Source organism: Emys orbicularis, chromosome 4 (assembly GCF_028017835.1).
Source record: "Emys orbicularis isolate rEmyOrb1 chromosome 4, rEmyOrb1.hap1, whole genome shotgun sequence".
NCBI lineage: Eukaryota > Metazoa > Chordata > Testudines > Emydidae > Emys > Emys orbicularis.
The window spans coordinates 110,346,783-110,361,056 of record NC_088686.1 but is presented as its reverse complement, the minus strand read 5'-3'; the positions used below and the strand labels follow the sequence as shown (position 1 = coordinate 110,361,056).

The window sequence follows — 14,274 nt, the reverse complement described above, 5'->3', positions numbered from 1 at the left end:
AAACAACTTGTATGACACAGAACATACAAAAATCTGCCACTTAACTCAAATTGAAGACATTTAAAAAGATCTATGTGCTAAAATAAATAGTTCATCTGTTAAAATTTATATATAATTTCCATTCCTCCACCCCCCCCCCCCCGCAAGGGCTGTTCCTCTTCCTAATGGCCTTATATAAAAAACAAAACCCTGAAACTCTTCACTGATTTTTTTTGTTTTACTGTTATAACATATCCAGACTGAAATCTTAAAATATAAACTAAATAAAAGCAAAGAATTCCCACTGATGCAGAGTTTAAAACTAGGTTTATAATTTCCTATTTTATTGGCATGAATGTAATTCTAAACTTAAAAACCCTTCTGGTAAGTTATCTCAATTTCTTATGACAAAATTTCTCACAACACACAAGTATTTACAACATATACATATTTTTTCAGTCCTTTACACTGGATTTCAAAAAGACAAACATTTGTATAGGTTACCACAGAACAAAAGCTGTGACTTAGGTTTTTTTAATTTCATAAAACTATCATAAGTTAAAGTGAATAGATTTCTTTAAATTCCTTGTAGCATTTGACAAGTGCAACAGAAAACTATGAAGAACCAATTTAGGATAGCTGCAGTTCATTGGATAAATGTTGCCTGTTGTAATCACATTGTTTCACAGCAAATTCTTGAAAAAATAAGCACCAATCATTCTTGCAAAGAACAATTTTTATCTAAAAGTATTGAAAAGTGTTAAATACAAGGTGTTTAATTTACATAACAAGCAATAAATACACCATATCCAAACTTTTATTCTGCATACTGCTACCCTTGTACATATAATGTACTAAAAAGTCAGCAAACTGTCAACGCCTTTTTATTTCTTTTTTCTCTTTTTTTTTTTTTTTTAAAGAAATCAATTTGACTTCCAACCAACGGTTTGCTACTATAACAAAGGCCACAAACAGTACGTCGGGGACAGCATACAGTGTTAAAACTGACAAACTTCAAGGGGGAAAAACATCTAGCAAATAAATTGAAAAGCCGTAGATCATTGCTGGTGATATTAACATATACTAGAAAACTTTAATATGCTGCTACTATGATTTTTTTAAATTACTGTTTAGTCAGATATTGTAAGAGCAAACTAATGCCCTTATAGGTTAAAAATAATTGTGTAGCCACATTATTGTGTTCTCATTGTCCTGCATGGAAAGTTTTGATGTAATTTTATAATTTTGCTTGAGCCTTTATTTTACAACAGAGCATTACCTCTTATTCTAACTCAGAATTGCACATAAGGAGGCTATTAAAAAGTACAATAAAAATCTGCACAAATCAGACTTAAGAAGAGTCAGTATTCTGTACACTTTCTACAATAGTATGTTGATAAGTGAATAAACAATAAAGAAGTGCTGTTACTAAAATTTTCAGAAAGTTCTTCGGTTGAGGAATAATTGAATGGAATTTTTTTTGTTTGCTTGTTTAAAAATGGACATCCTGGTCAGTTTAAGACCTATAAGCTTATGCATTGAGCCTCAAAGACTGATCTTCTCTTCTTCTAGAAGAAATATCAATGTCTATTGAATCCTTGCCAACTATAAGCCTTAATCGCTTAGCTGGAGGAAGAGGAATAAAATCATCTTCAAATTCATCATCATAGTCCTCCTCCTCCTCCTCTTCCTCTTCTGATGAAGATTCATCTGCAGTTTCCTCCTCATACTGACTGTAATCATCCACTTCCATTCTTGACTCCAAGAGAGAGAGAGTATCACTACAACACATGCCATTTTCATGAAGGTCCTCAGAATATGTCCCTCTGTTTTCTTCCTCTCGTTTTAGTTGTATCTTTAATTTTGTTGAACTGTTGCCTGATCCTGAGTTAAATCCATTATTTAGCTTTGCTACATACAAGTTATTGTCTTTTTCATGGTCTTTACTTAATTTGATGCTTATTTTTGAAGAGTTTATTCCATCATTTTCTTGGTCGTTTGCCTTGCTGCTGCTATCATGACGCCTACGCAGGGTCAGTTTGGGAATCCCAGAACTATTTTCAAGGATTAATTGCGCATCATACCTTGTGATTCGTCTTTTCTTTTTACTTTTAGCAGTTCTAAAGCTGTCCTTTGCTTTGAAATTGTCAGATGTAACAATGGAGCAGCCACCAGACATAGGAATACCATCCTTATATCCAAGGGCCGCATCCACTACATTACTCCTTTCTCCATGTTCCGAATGAGAACTAATCAAAATTGGTACTTCATCTTTGCCAGGTGGATTATGTGTAGGATCAGCTTCTTCTATATTTGCAGATGATTTCACAAGTTTTCCTTGTCGTGATTTCTTTCTGGATATGCCCATATCATGCTTCTGATATCTAACCTCCCCTTTATATGATGTTCCATGAATCAGTTCATTTTCATGTATCACATGAGACTGCTGTTGTAAGATATCAGATCGAGTTCCCGTCAAGTTGTTTCCATAGGTATCCAACATATTTGGTTCAAGCTTTATGTCAGAGGTCTCCTTCAAATTCATCCTTGTTCTCATTGACCTCCTGGTTATGTATGTGCAGGGTGATATTTCACCATGCTCATGAGCACCTTTCACAGAATTCAGTTTATATTCTCTTGCTGCATGTCTTGTTAAGCATCCGCTAGAGACTGCAACTTTAGCTGGTCCCTCTATTTCTTTATCCTTTTTAATAGGTAAATTTTTATATAGAACTACTTTAGGCTCTTTGAGAACTAAATTTCCCATTTCAAGCTTTCTAGAGGCATTCTTTTGCTCTAGCCTTTTGCACTGATTTCTCAACTTTATCTTTGAAAGTAAAGGCTTTGCAGGCTTTTTCAGTCTCTTTGGTACCCTGGAATTATTTATATGAGTTAGTTTAGATGAGGTAGAATTTGATGAAGCTGGAATTCTTGACATAGACTGTCTTGTTAATGCTCTACTCTTGCTGTTCTTTTTTACACCAATTGAAGATTTTCTGTTAGCTGCAAAATAAAAATAAAAAGTTAATTATTTTTTAAAGACAAGTTAATTATCTGGCCTTTTGCAAGTATTGTCTAACTTTTTACTTAAGAATTAAGAACACTTAATATTAATATAAATTTACAAAAATCAGATTTAAGTCAATGTAACATCATATAGTTTTCGAGCAGAAGAGAAGTGATTCAGACCCCAAGGTACTGCCTTACAGTTACCAAAATACATCTAAATTCCAAATTCTGGTGACCCTACACCTAAAGAGATTATTTGTATAGAGTTTCTTGATGGCTTTATAGAAATAATCTGTGCATGTCATTGTCAAGTTTTGCTCTACATTCTCCAAGCACAGGAGAGGATCAAAGCTCTTTGTCTTCCCCCACCCTTTTGCTAGGGAGCTCAAATGACCACCTTTTCTGTCAATCGTTTTGGCTCTCATCTCCTTCTCAGGTGCCACATTGTCTGTATCCTATACTTGGGTGAGCGTGAAGGGATCTGTCTGCCTAAGGACAACATTTCTAAAGCACTGTATTTACACATATTCTATGATGGCGGACACCACAGTTTTTTGGACTCAGCATATTTCCTGCCTTTTCTTTGTACTTTGATTTTCATAACAGGGAGCAATTTAAGGAAGTTAACAGGAACAGTGCTGCTATGACATCCCAGTAGCAAGTGGGAGCAAGATGGAACCTAAATGTTTTAAGCAATTTGATGTCTGCTTGCTATTCAAGTCAAACTATTTAGCAATTTATGTCTCACTTTTAGAAAATAAAGGTAGATATGAATGCTTACTGTTACAAGAAGAGGATCTTTCTAGTACTTCACTGAATAAAAATTCTTCTGAATTTCTTTTGAGATTATCAGCTGTCTGCATTTACTTCAGACTAAAAACTGAACTGACCAGTCACTTCACTGATAGCAACAAGGTATATTATTGTCAAATTCTAGAATAGGATTAATGGTTTCTGGAGATATGAGAAACTGTCTCTAAAGAAAAATGACCATCGTCTACATAATATAGACTCAAGTTATCTATTAATTTGAACACCATTTTTCCTACATAACTGTCTGCGAATGTGTAATTCCGTGGGCAAGTTAGTGAGAGAAAGATAAAGAAGATTAAATTTGATTAATGAAAATCTACAGATTCATAAATTTCAATGGCATCACCCTCTGCAGCATTACTGGGGGTATTCACTGTTCCCCATCTCCCAACTCTATATCCTCCAGTTGGTGGAAATTTTGATAATACAATGGTGTCAAAAATGGATTGAGTTGGGTGTCATTTGAAAGCATTTTTTCCCATGAGCACAATGGTACCAAACATGACAAATCTAGAACAATTATGTAGCGATATATAACAGGAAATGTTTAAAAATAACTTTAAAAAAAATGACAGGTTTCAGAGTAGCATCAGTGTTAGTCTGGATCCGCAAAAAGAACAGGAGTACTTGTGGCACCTTAGAGACTAACAAATTTATTTGAGCATAAGCTTTCGTGGGCTACAGCCCACTTCATCAGATGCATAGAATGGAACATATAGTTGCCATACCTGCTGATAATAGCTCATCTTAATTAATTAGCCTCTTAGAGTTGGTATGGCAACTTCCACCTTTTCATGTTCTCTGTATGTATATACATCTTCTTACTATATGTTCCAGTCTATGCATCTGATGAAGTGGGCTGTAGCCCACGAAAGCTTATGCTCAAATAAATGTTAGGCTTTGTCTTCACTACCCGCCAATCCGGCGGGTAGCAATCGGTCTATCGGGGATCGACTTACCGCGTCTAGTGAAGACGCGGTAAAATCGATCCCTGATCGCTCTGCCGTCGACTCCGGAAATCCACCTCGGCAAGAGGCGGCAGCGGAGTCGGCGGCAGCGGTCGACTTTCCCGCGTCCTCACCGCCAGGTAAGCCGACCTAAAATACGCAACTTCAGCTACGGTATTCACGTAGCTGAAGTTGCGTATCTTAGGTCAGACCCCCGCTGTAGTGTAGACCTAGCCTGAGTCTCTAAGGTGCCACAAGTACTCCTGTTTTTGAAAAAAATGTACATTAATACAGGCATGTCAAACATGCAGTGCTCACAAAGTTAAATTGTGGCCTTTGACTGACTAATGTGTTATCAGTTAATGCTCAGAACAGGATACCTGATTAATTGTGTTAATGTTACAGATTCTGATAAATGGAAAGTGTGCTTCAAGGTGTTTTACCATAAGCCAAAAAAAAAAAAAAAAATGGTTCAGAGGTACTGATTATCAGCTCTGTTCGTTATGCCAAAAGACTTATAATGAGGCATTGGTTAAGACATCAGCCTCCAGCCAGAAATTGCTGGAATCCATCTGCAAACAGTATGCACATAATTACGTAACACCACATTAGATCATTTTTAGGTATCAGTGGCGAGACAAAGAGTACTGACTGGTAGCTGAACTTTTGGAGAATACCACCATGGAAGACCTGGTTAAACACAATGCTCGATGGCACCTTACATGCAATAAGAAGTGCATTCATAAACTGAATTTGGCAAGGTTGGAGAGGAAGTACATCAAGCACCAGAAAAAAGTTGAAAATGCCTGGACAAGTGCCAGCTGTGGGCAAGACTCGCCTTATACTGGGTCCCATGGCATGCGTTTCGAGAAGTACACCTGTCAGTTCTGCAGTAAGCCAGATGCCCAAAGGCATCTAGTGAGAACAGTTTCAGTTTTAGCATGAGAAACTATGAAGCTGTCACTCATAGCAAGAACATTGCATGGAAAGTAAAGTGGATTCACTGACCCAAGAGAGACCATGCAAATGACACTGCATAATCACATTAAGAGCTACACCAAGAATGCACTGTACACTTGTATTCTGTGTTGTAATTGAATTCAATATATTTGAAAAATGTAGAAGAAATATTTATAATAAATTTAAATTGCTATTCTATTTTGTTTAATGGTACAATTAAAACGGCGACTGATTTTTTAAAATTTTGTGATTATTTTTGTAATCGTTTGACAGCCATAAAATATACATCTGAGGAACTGAATCAAAATGTGTCGTGACACTATACATGGGCCTTTACAGTCCTGTTCAACAGCTAATAATGTCCCATGATGATCTCTGTGGGCAGTGGATTCTATGTCCTGACAAAATACACACGTTCTTCACAGTGATATGTGCAATCGGTTCCTTTGCTGATTGCACTGGTATTCCTAAGATCTGGGTGATTTTGTATAGTGACAGTACTATGAACCAAAATCTTGCAGGGAAAAAGCAGCAATGCGCTATAGATGAATAGACCCAAACACTTATTGTCCTTCAAAAATGCTACTTAGATGTCTTCTTTGAAAAGCATACTAATGTGTTTGAAGTTGATTCCCAAAGGGTACAGGATTTGCAAGACCAGTTCCACACACCCAACGTATATTCTGCTCTCAACGACCTATTGTGCGGGATGAAGAGCTGCATATCACAGATCAAACCATTTGATCAGCTGAACAGGTGACAAAGCCAACTTTCAGGTTGGTGTGGTGATACATGAAGATGGTTGAGTCTTCGCTGCTCTTTATTTGATTTGTCAGGACTGCTAATTGGAATTTGCACCTAGCAGCGCTGGAAGACTTCATGAAATACTTCTTTGCTTTAGATTTATCCAACTATTCTGCTATGATTGCCTGGTACCTCGCTGAAAGAAGAAGCTTAAAAAAGTCTGACCCCAACATATGGGATAAATTTCAAAAAGGAAATTGAGCGATAAAAGGTCACCAGTTCCCTTCTGTGCACTTGGTTCAGACAAAGCTCTAGAACACAAAAACAGAGCAATGAAAGTAACTGGGGAGTTGGTGGGCATAACACAGCATCCAAGTGCTCTTTCCCAGTTTTTCCTGACAACACCAGAATGCCATTGAATTTCTAACAAAACATGAAGCATGTCTGGGATGACTTCCCCAGAAGTGACCAAGCAACATCTAAACTCATTAGGTGCTGTTAAATGCCAAGAAAGGGCAATTTTAAAGCTACAGGAGAGCTTACTCACATTGGCAACCCATTCACATATGATGAACTGGAGCTCATTAATATCATGATGAAAGCAGTCTTCAGTGATGAGATCTCAGCGTGATGTTGATCTATGTGAGACTTTGGGAAAGTACAAGTTCTCCAGTGTACTACAACGGATATTCAAATGTGATGGAACACCACACACGTGCCAGGTGAAAAGCAAATTAATGCACATGGTCTTCCTAAGTAATCACCTACTGACATGACCAGTACCTCATGAGAGCAGAGGCCTTTCAGTGTAGCAATCAGATGGTATGGTTGAGGTACAAACTCTTGACAAACAGAAATAATTAATACCTGCCAAGATTTGGCTGAACACTTCCATTATGAGGCTAGAGAAAAGACTGGACCTATGACAAAAATCTACCTCATGTCTGACAGGTACGCAGAGGAATAATTTAAAAGTATTACCATAAAGAAGAGACTCCATGATATTGCACTTATCCAATACAAAATCAGACTCTATAAACATCTCCAATGTCACAATGAAGAAGCCCATACTTACACGAAGGATGGGGCCAACTACATACCTTGCAGGAAAAATGCTGCAGAATGCAAAGAATTACTCAAAGAATTTCTTTGTCACATGGCGTAATGAAGCTGCTTCCTTGCACTGTTCAGTGGAGTTTCTCTGTCGTTCCCATGAGGAGGCTGACACTAAAATTATCTTGCATGCCATCAATGCCACAGAGAGATACTACTAAACCCCAAATTTTGGCACAAGACAGATGTTCTAATGCTCTCTGAGACACAGAATCCTGCAGAAGTCTTGGGTACTGTAAGATTCTGTTTCTGCGCCTGCTGTTCGGGAACAGAATCACTGAATGTCCCTTAGAGATGTGTTTCTATCACTCAGCCCATTAAAAGCCACTGTACTGCCAGGTTTCCACACCCGTTCAGGATGTGACACTGCTGGAAAGGTATTTGATTCAGGTACTTCAAATACCTTCAAATACTCTCTCCTCGCTCTGAAAGAACTCGAAATGACTGAGACAGTCACAGATGAGGTCATAAATGCACTGGAGATGTTCATATGCCGAGTTTACCACTTGAAGACCAACATTACAACACTTGCAGAGCCAGGTTGGTGGATGTTTTCCAAAAAACAGACAAATGGAGAAAAATTGCCACCGACAAGGGGTGCATTTATACCTGCTAACAGGAGGGCAAATCAAACAATGGAATGGCTCTGGGATGATCAAGCTTATCCAAAACTGCCCAACCCTATCGGGCATGGATGAGTCGAAGGATGGACTGAAATGCTCCCAAATCAATCATTCAGCTAATCAAATGCTTGTGTGCAAAGACCAGATGCTCGTCACCCTGCAAATGTTTGGCTAGCAACCTGCCTTGTATGGAAGTGTGTGAGTTCAGCACGGATGAGGATCAGTATGACATGTCCAACAGCTGTGCCCTAGATGGAGATGACACTGATGATGCCTTTGATGAATAAATGTTTTCAGTTCAACATGTCAAGGCTAGCTTCCCTAGGATTATCACAGATCAATGCATCCCTGTGTTACAGTATCAAAATGTCCACTAACTGAAGGACCTGGGAGACGGGGATGGGATAGACGCGGAACAATTCCCCACTGTCTTGTCACTTTCTGCAGCACCACTGAAATTATGATTCTGTAGATTTTTATGAATCAAATGATACCCCCTCCTTACCATTCTATCACTAACTTGCCCAACTAATCAGATTTTACTACATTATGCTTAGATAATACTTAATCCTGTCTTGAGTGCAGGAGACTAGACTAGAAGACCTCTCAAGGTTCCTTCCAATCCTATGATTCTATGCTCCCAGACTAATAATGTGGATTTCTTTACCCGCTTGAATTTCTCTTACTCATGATCACTCATATTTCCTGAAATATTCTACTGTGCATGTGGTATTTTGAAACTGAGTAAATACATACAGGCATACTGAGACATTTTGTACTGTGGTATGCTTTGAAACAGGAGACCTATAGAAAATTCTGGGTACAAATACAATTTTTATTTCTTAATCTTTAGTTTATATATATTATATTATATTACATAATGAAAAGCCTAGATGTTATTGTGTCTCATCAATATAAGACTGAATTCCACTGAAGTGAGAATTTTCTAATATTATGAAAACAAAGCCTTTTATAAAAAAGTTTTCCCTTTGCTTACTTGCATTAGCTTTTTCCTGAGTGGTATCTGCATCAGTGTTAGAGCTGACAGACTGGCTGTCTGAGTTTTTGCTGCTGTCACCCAACTTTTTAAGCCTGTTTAAACGTTTATCTGTTTCTCTCAGTCCATATTTGCTATTGATCACAGGAGTAGGTGCTGGAAGTCCCACTCTTGATTTAAAAGCACCAGTTCCACGTCTATAAAAGAGAACAATACATATTAACAACTCTATATAGTAGTAAGGCTCTGTTTGATGGCATATAACATTTGAATCCCAGGTATATTCAGAGAAGGTAAGTTGATGCAACTGTTTCCAGTTTTTTGGTATTTTGTGGGCCATTCTGCTATTGATACTGTAAAGAATTTGTATGCATATTTCACTTTCAATTAGGGATGAAAAGAAACTGGCATCTAATTACTGAGAGAATAGATACTTGTCTTTTGCAATTACCTTTTCCTTTTTTAAAGAGAGTAATTATCTACTAAAACCTGTTTCAATACCATTTGCATAATCCAACTTGTATAGAATGATAATTAAGTACAGAAGTTCAACCAGTATTTGCTATTAATTCTGTTATGAAAATTTCAATGAGAATTAACATTTCCCCCTCACATCTGCCTTTAAAAAAAAAAAAAAGACAACTGCGATTGTAGCATTTGTTGTTTTCAATGTGATATCAGGAACAGTTACTAAGTAGATAACGATGGTATTGTCGTAATTATGATTGTCCCTTTCACACTTGTATCTTTCTTCCCTGTAGATGGATACAAACTCAATTGATTTGTTCATCATTAAACCCTTACTGTTGGCCAAGCAGAGAGAGACTGTCCCAAGAAGTCTAGAAGGGGATGGAGATTTACCAGAGCCTTCAGGCTAGCAAGGGCAGAGTGCATCTGAATAAGAATTAGGGACAATCCAGATCTAAATTTATATGAACTTTCCAGCATCTTAGTTTACATGTCAAAACCAATTCAATAGCTTCTTAGCAAAAAGGTTAAAAGGAAACTAAATTCCACCAGACCTTCCAAACATTTAATAATTTAAACTTAGATACTTACCATTTCCAAAAAACTAGAAGATTATAATAAATAGATTGCATAATAATAGTAAAGAGGTAAAGATTCAGATAGTGCAGGTAACCAATATTCCTTGGAGTCCCTCAAACCATTACGAACATCAAGGAACAAAGAGTACCTCTCTCATTCATATATAAAACTTTTACACAGACACATGCACACACCCATATGAGTGTGCCCTCTCCTGTATACACATGGAGTGTGCATGTCTGTCTGTCTGTGTATACATATACACACAGACACGCACACAAAAATGTGTAGAGCTTACAAGATCAGTATAGTTTTTCCAACAGTTTATCCAAAAAGGCTCTTAAAGGATATGTCTACATGGCAGCCGCGGTTTGAAAGGCAACTTGTGCAGATGTACTTGCTCTAGCTGTACTCTAACTAGCTCACTAAAAACAGAGAATGCAGAGGCACGGAATCATGACCAGCTGCATAAGTAAGTGAGTGAGTGAGTGAGGTGGTGGGGAGAGGGAGGGAATGGGTGTCAAATGGGCTCCTGCAGCCTGTGCCATGGTATCCTCACTTCTATTTTTCCTGACCTAGAGTACAGATAGTGCAGTTATGTCTACACACTGCCATTCAACTCCCCAGCTGCAATACAGATATATGCCCCTGCAACACTTCGCCTAACTCCCCCCGAAAAATAAATCTAGATAAAGTTCCCAGGGGGGTACTGGAGCGATCTCTCCTATGTCCAGAATTTTTTATTTATTTTATTTTTAAATGGAAATTTCATTAGGGTAGAAGACAGAATGAAGACAAAGGGGAGATCTCTTGAAATTCTCTAGATAGATGCAATAAGAAGTTCAGCAGGGACAGTGTAGATAAAAAATAAAAAATAAAAATGCAGCCAACTTGCCTCTGTTACTATGAAATGAACTGGTGTAAACAGCAGTAGCACCAAATCAGATGTCTATGTTTAAAATATACAAATTGTAACAACTATACAGACTGAGAGGTACTACTCCCATTCTCACCAAAAAGCAAGACATTTGAGTAACAAAAACTGAGTGAATGAAACTGTCTTACAGGGTTGTCCCCCATTTTCAAGGATATCCCTGAAAATGAGGACAATAGTTTACAGAAGAGTTGTGAGAATTCTCGTAATATTAGATGGCTAGGAGGTTGCTAATGCTGTTTTTCTGTCCAACACATGCACATTTTAGTATCCAATAAATTTCTGAAGTCTGCACTGTTCTATTTTTTGGGGGGTGGAGTGGGAGGAACTGAGCTATGAAGAAATTTTGGAAAATATGGTGATAAAAATAAAACATTTAAAAAAGGTAACATTTTAAGAACATGATTATACTATATACCTACAACTCTTGAATAGCACTTGCCCTTCAGCTTCACAACATGCATGTTATGTGGGCATCCAATATGCCCACATGCCTTCTTATAGCTTATTGTTTACATTGTCAGCACATACCTTTCACAGGTGTAACATTCGCAGTATTCATTATTTTCTCCAAAAAAACCGTCCCCGTAGTAACAAGAAATTTCTTCACCAGGTTCAATATCCCTTAGAGCTTTCACACATGCTGTATCTCGACCAGTTGATACAAACTAAAAGAAAACAGATAACCATTAAGGTTAATTTGGGTGTTTGAATACAAAACAAGTATACATATATTTGATGGGCACGCTTTGGGCAGGATTTGGTGGTTTGCCCTCCCCCCCCCCTTTATTTTTATTTATTTATTTATATTTATTTTTTTAAAGTTTCATGCTTACCTTACAGTTAGGTCTGCAATCTGAAAAAGGTCCAAAAGATAAAGTCAATTAACTGTTGATAAGACCTGAAACATGAATAGTTATAGATATCTAAAGTAAGGTTTTGCTCTGACTTCAACATCTGCTAGAATCTCAACTAAATACTTGAGGATATAGGTTATTAAACAAGAATGATTTATATACAAGTGGACATCTTAAACAGCTTTAATACAGTTTGGTTTCTAAGCTCTTTACGTTAGGAAGATTGAAAAAAAAAACCTCCCCATGGAAATGCACATCTTACATGCCTGTGCCCAACTCTGAGGAGATTCTCTGAACACTGTCATGCAGTAGGGATTTGGGGAGGGTTGAAATCTGCAGTTATGCAGATTCAGCAGCCATTCCCCTGTATGTATGCTTGGGAAAAGCGGGGGTGGGGGTGGGGGGGAGGGGCGACCCTTCCCATAGCTTCCAATTAATTTCCCAGTGCACAGCTCAGCAGCTGACCAGGATTTAGGCTTTAAACTAATAAAGTATTCCAGATTATGTTAATTATATCTCAGATACATAATTCAGAGTGAATCCAAGCAGCATTTCCACTTTGAGGCTGCATGGCATAGCTTACACACAGGAACATTTAAATGGAGTACCTTTTGTCATCTTATACTTCCTATCCTTGTTGCTTACCGTGGTTGATAAATGCAGCGGGACCAAGCCATAGCTGAGCACAGTTTTTCCGTGTGGAATACATGACACTAAAGTCATTCTCTCCGTGTCTGAGCAGCATGTTCTCTTCTATTTCTGATAGCTCAGCAATACAACCCACCAGTAATTCTATTTTGTCATTTCGTTTCCTAAGTGTTAAAAAATTAAAGACAGAAGTTCCAACAATTACAAAACAAGTAACAAAAACATTCCAAAATCTTTCTTCACCAAAAAATAGTTTTAAAAAGATAGAAAATGTTTTTAAAACTGTTTAAAACTTCCCCCCCCCGCCCCTGTGAAGACCTTAGTTCAGGGATCTGTGTGTCCCCTGCAAGAGTTAAGTCTTTACACTGCTTTACACATTAGTAGTGTCAATTAACACAAGAAAATCTGAGACTTGAACTCAAGTCCTAGCAGTTAAATGAGAAAAAAAATTATTAAATCTTATCTTAATATATTTGTAATTTTAAAATTTATTCACGCAATCTGTCAGCAATTGTGGATCTTAAACTATTGTCAGTATTTAATTTTAAATCATTTCTATTCACATCTAAAAGATTACATTCCTAAACATTTTTAAGGAGGTGTTTATCTTTGCTGAATAGGGATGGATTACTCAGATGCTTAAAACAAATGCTAAGTGTAAGTGCTTTGCTGAATAATGGCACTTAAAATGCGTAAATTATGTAGATATAAAATATTATACATTCATTTTAGACATATAAAATGTTGTATGTGCTTATGATTTACAAACAAAAAACTGGAAGTGACAGAGAAGTGCGGACAGCATCAGGGTACTGTAGAAAAGGTTCTTGGGCCAAAGCCTGGAGCAGAGCTACAGGGGAAGGATCCTTGCTCAAGTCAATGGATATTGACATAAGCACAATTGGCACTGTTTCTGCACTCTTCCCAATGTTAGAGAAGGCAACAGCAAAAGGTTGATGCTGAAGCATACATAGTCCTCAGCATGGAGGAGAGCAATACTAAGGCCTGGGCTACACTACGAGTTTAGGTCGACTTTAGCAGGGTTAAATCGAATTAAGCCTGGACACGTCCACATGACGAAGCCCTTTCTTTCGACTTAAAGGGCCCTTTAAACCGGTTTCTTTAGTCCACCTCCGACGAGGGGATTAGCGCTAAAATTGGCCCTTGCGGGTCGGATTTGGGGTAGTGTGGACGGAATTCGACGTTATTGGCCTCCGGGAGCTATCCCCCAGTGCTTCATTGTGACCGCTCTGGACAGCACTCTCAACTCAGATGCACTGACCAGGTAGACAGGAAAAGCCTCGCAAACTTTTGAATTTCATTTCCTGTTTGCCCAGCGTGGACAGCACAGGTGATCACGCAGAGCTCATCAGCACAGGTAACCATGATGGAGTCCCAGGATCGCAAAAGAGCTCCAGCATGGACCGAACGGGAGGTACGGGATCTGCTCGCCATATGGGGAGATGAATCAGTGCTAGCTGAACTCCGTAGCAGTAAACGAAATGGCAAAATATTAGAAAAGGTCTCAAAGGCCATGAAGGACAGAGGCCATAACAGGGACGCACAGCAGTGCCGCGTGAAAATTAAGGAGCTAAGGCAAGCC

The 14,274-nt window shown here is 38.0% G+C and overlaps 1 protein-coding gene across 1 annotated transcript in view; it reads right to left on the bottom strand.

Moving 5' to 3' along the window:
* Positions 1-897: 897 nt before the first annotated feature.
* The window catches only part of KMT5B (lysine methyltransferase 5B), a 53,968-nt gene continuing 40,591 nt past the window's right edge, over positions 898-14,274 (bottom strand). The window contains exons 6-10 of the mRNA XM_065402730.1: positions 12,669-12,835; positions 12,003-12,022; positions 11,698-11,834; positions 9,186-9,382; positions 898-2,982 (exon numbers count right to left, since the gene is read on the bottom strand). Coding sequence (XP_065258802.1) covers positions 1,511-2,982; positions 9,186-9,382; positions 11,698-11,834; positions 12,003-12,022; positions 12,669-12,835 — 1,993 coding nt within the window. The 3' untranslated portion in view covers positions 898-1,510. The remainder of the gene's footprint in view (positions 2,983-9,185; positions 9,383-11,697; positions 11,835-12,002; positions 12,023-12,668; positions 12,836-14,274) is intronic.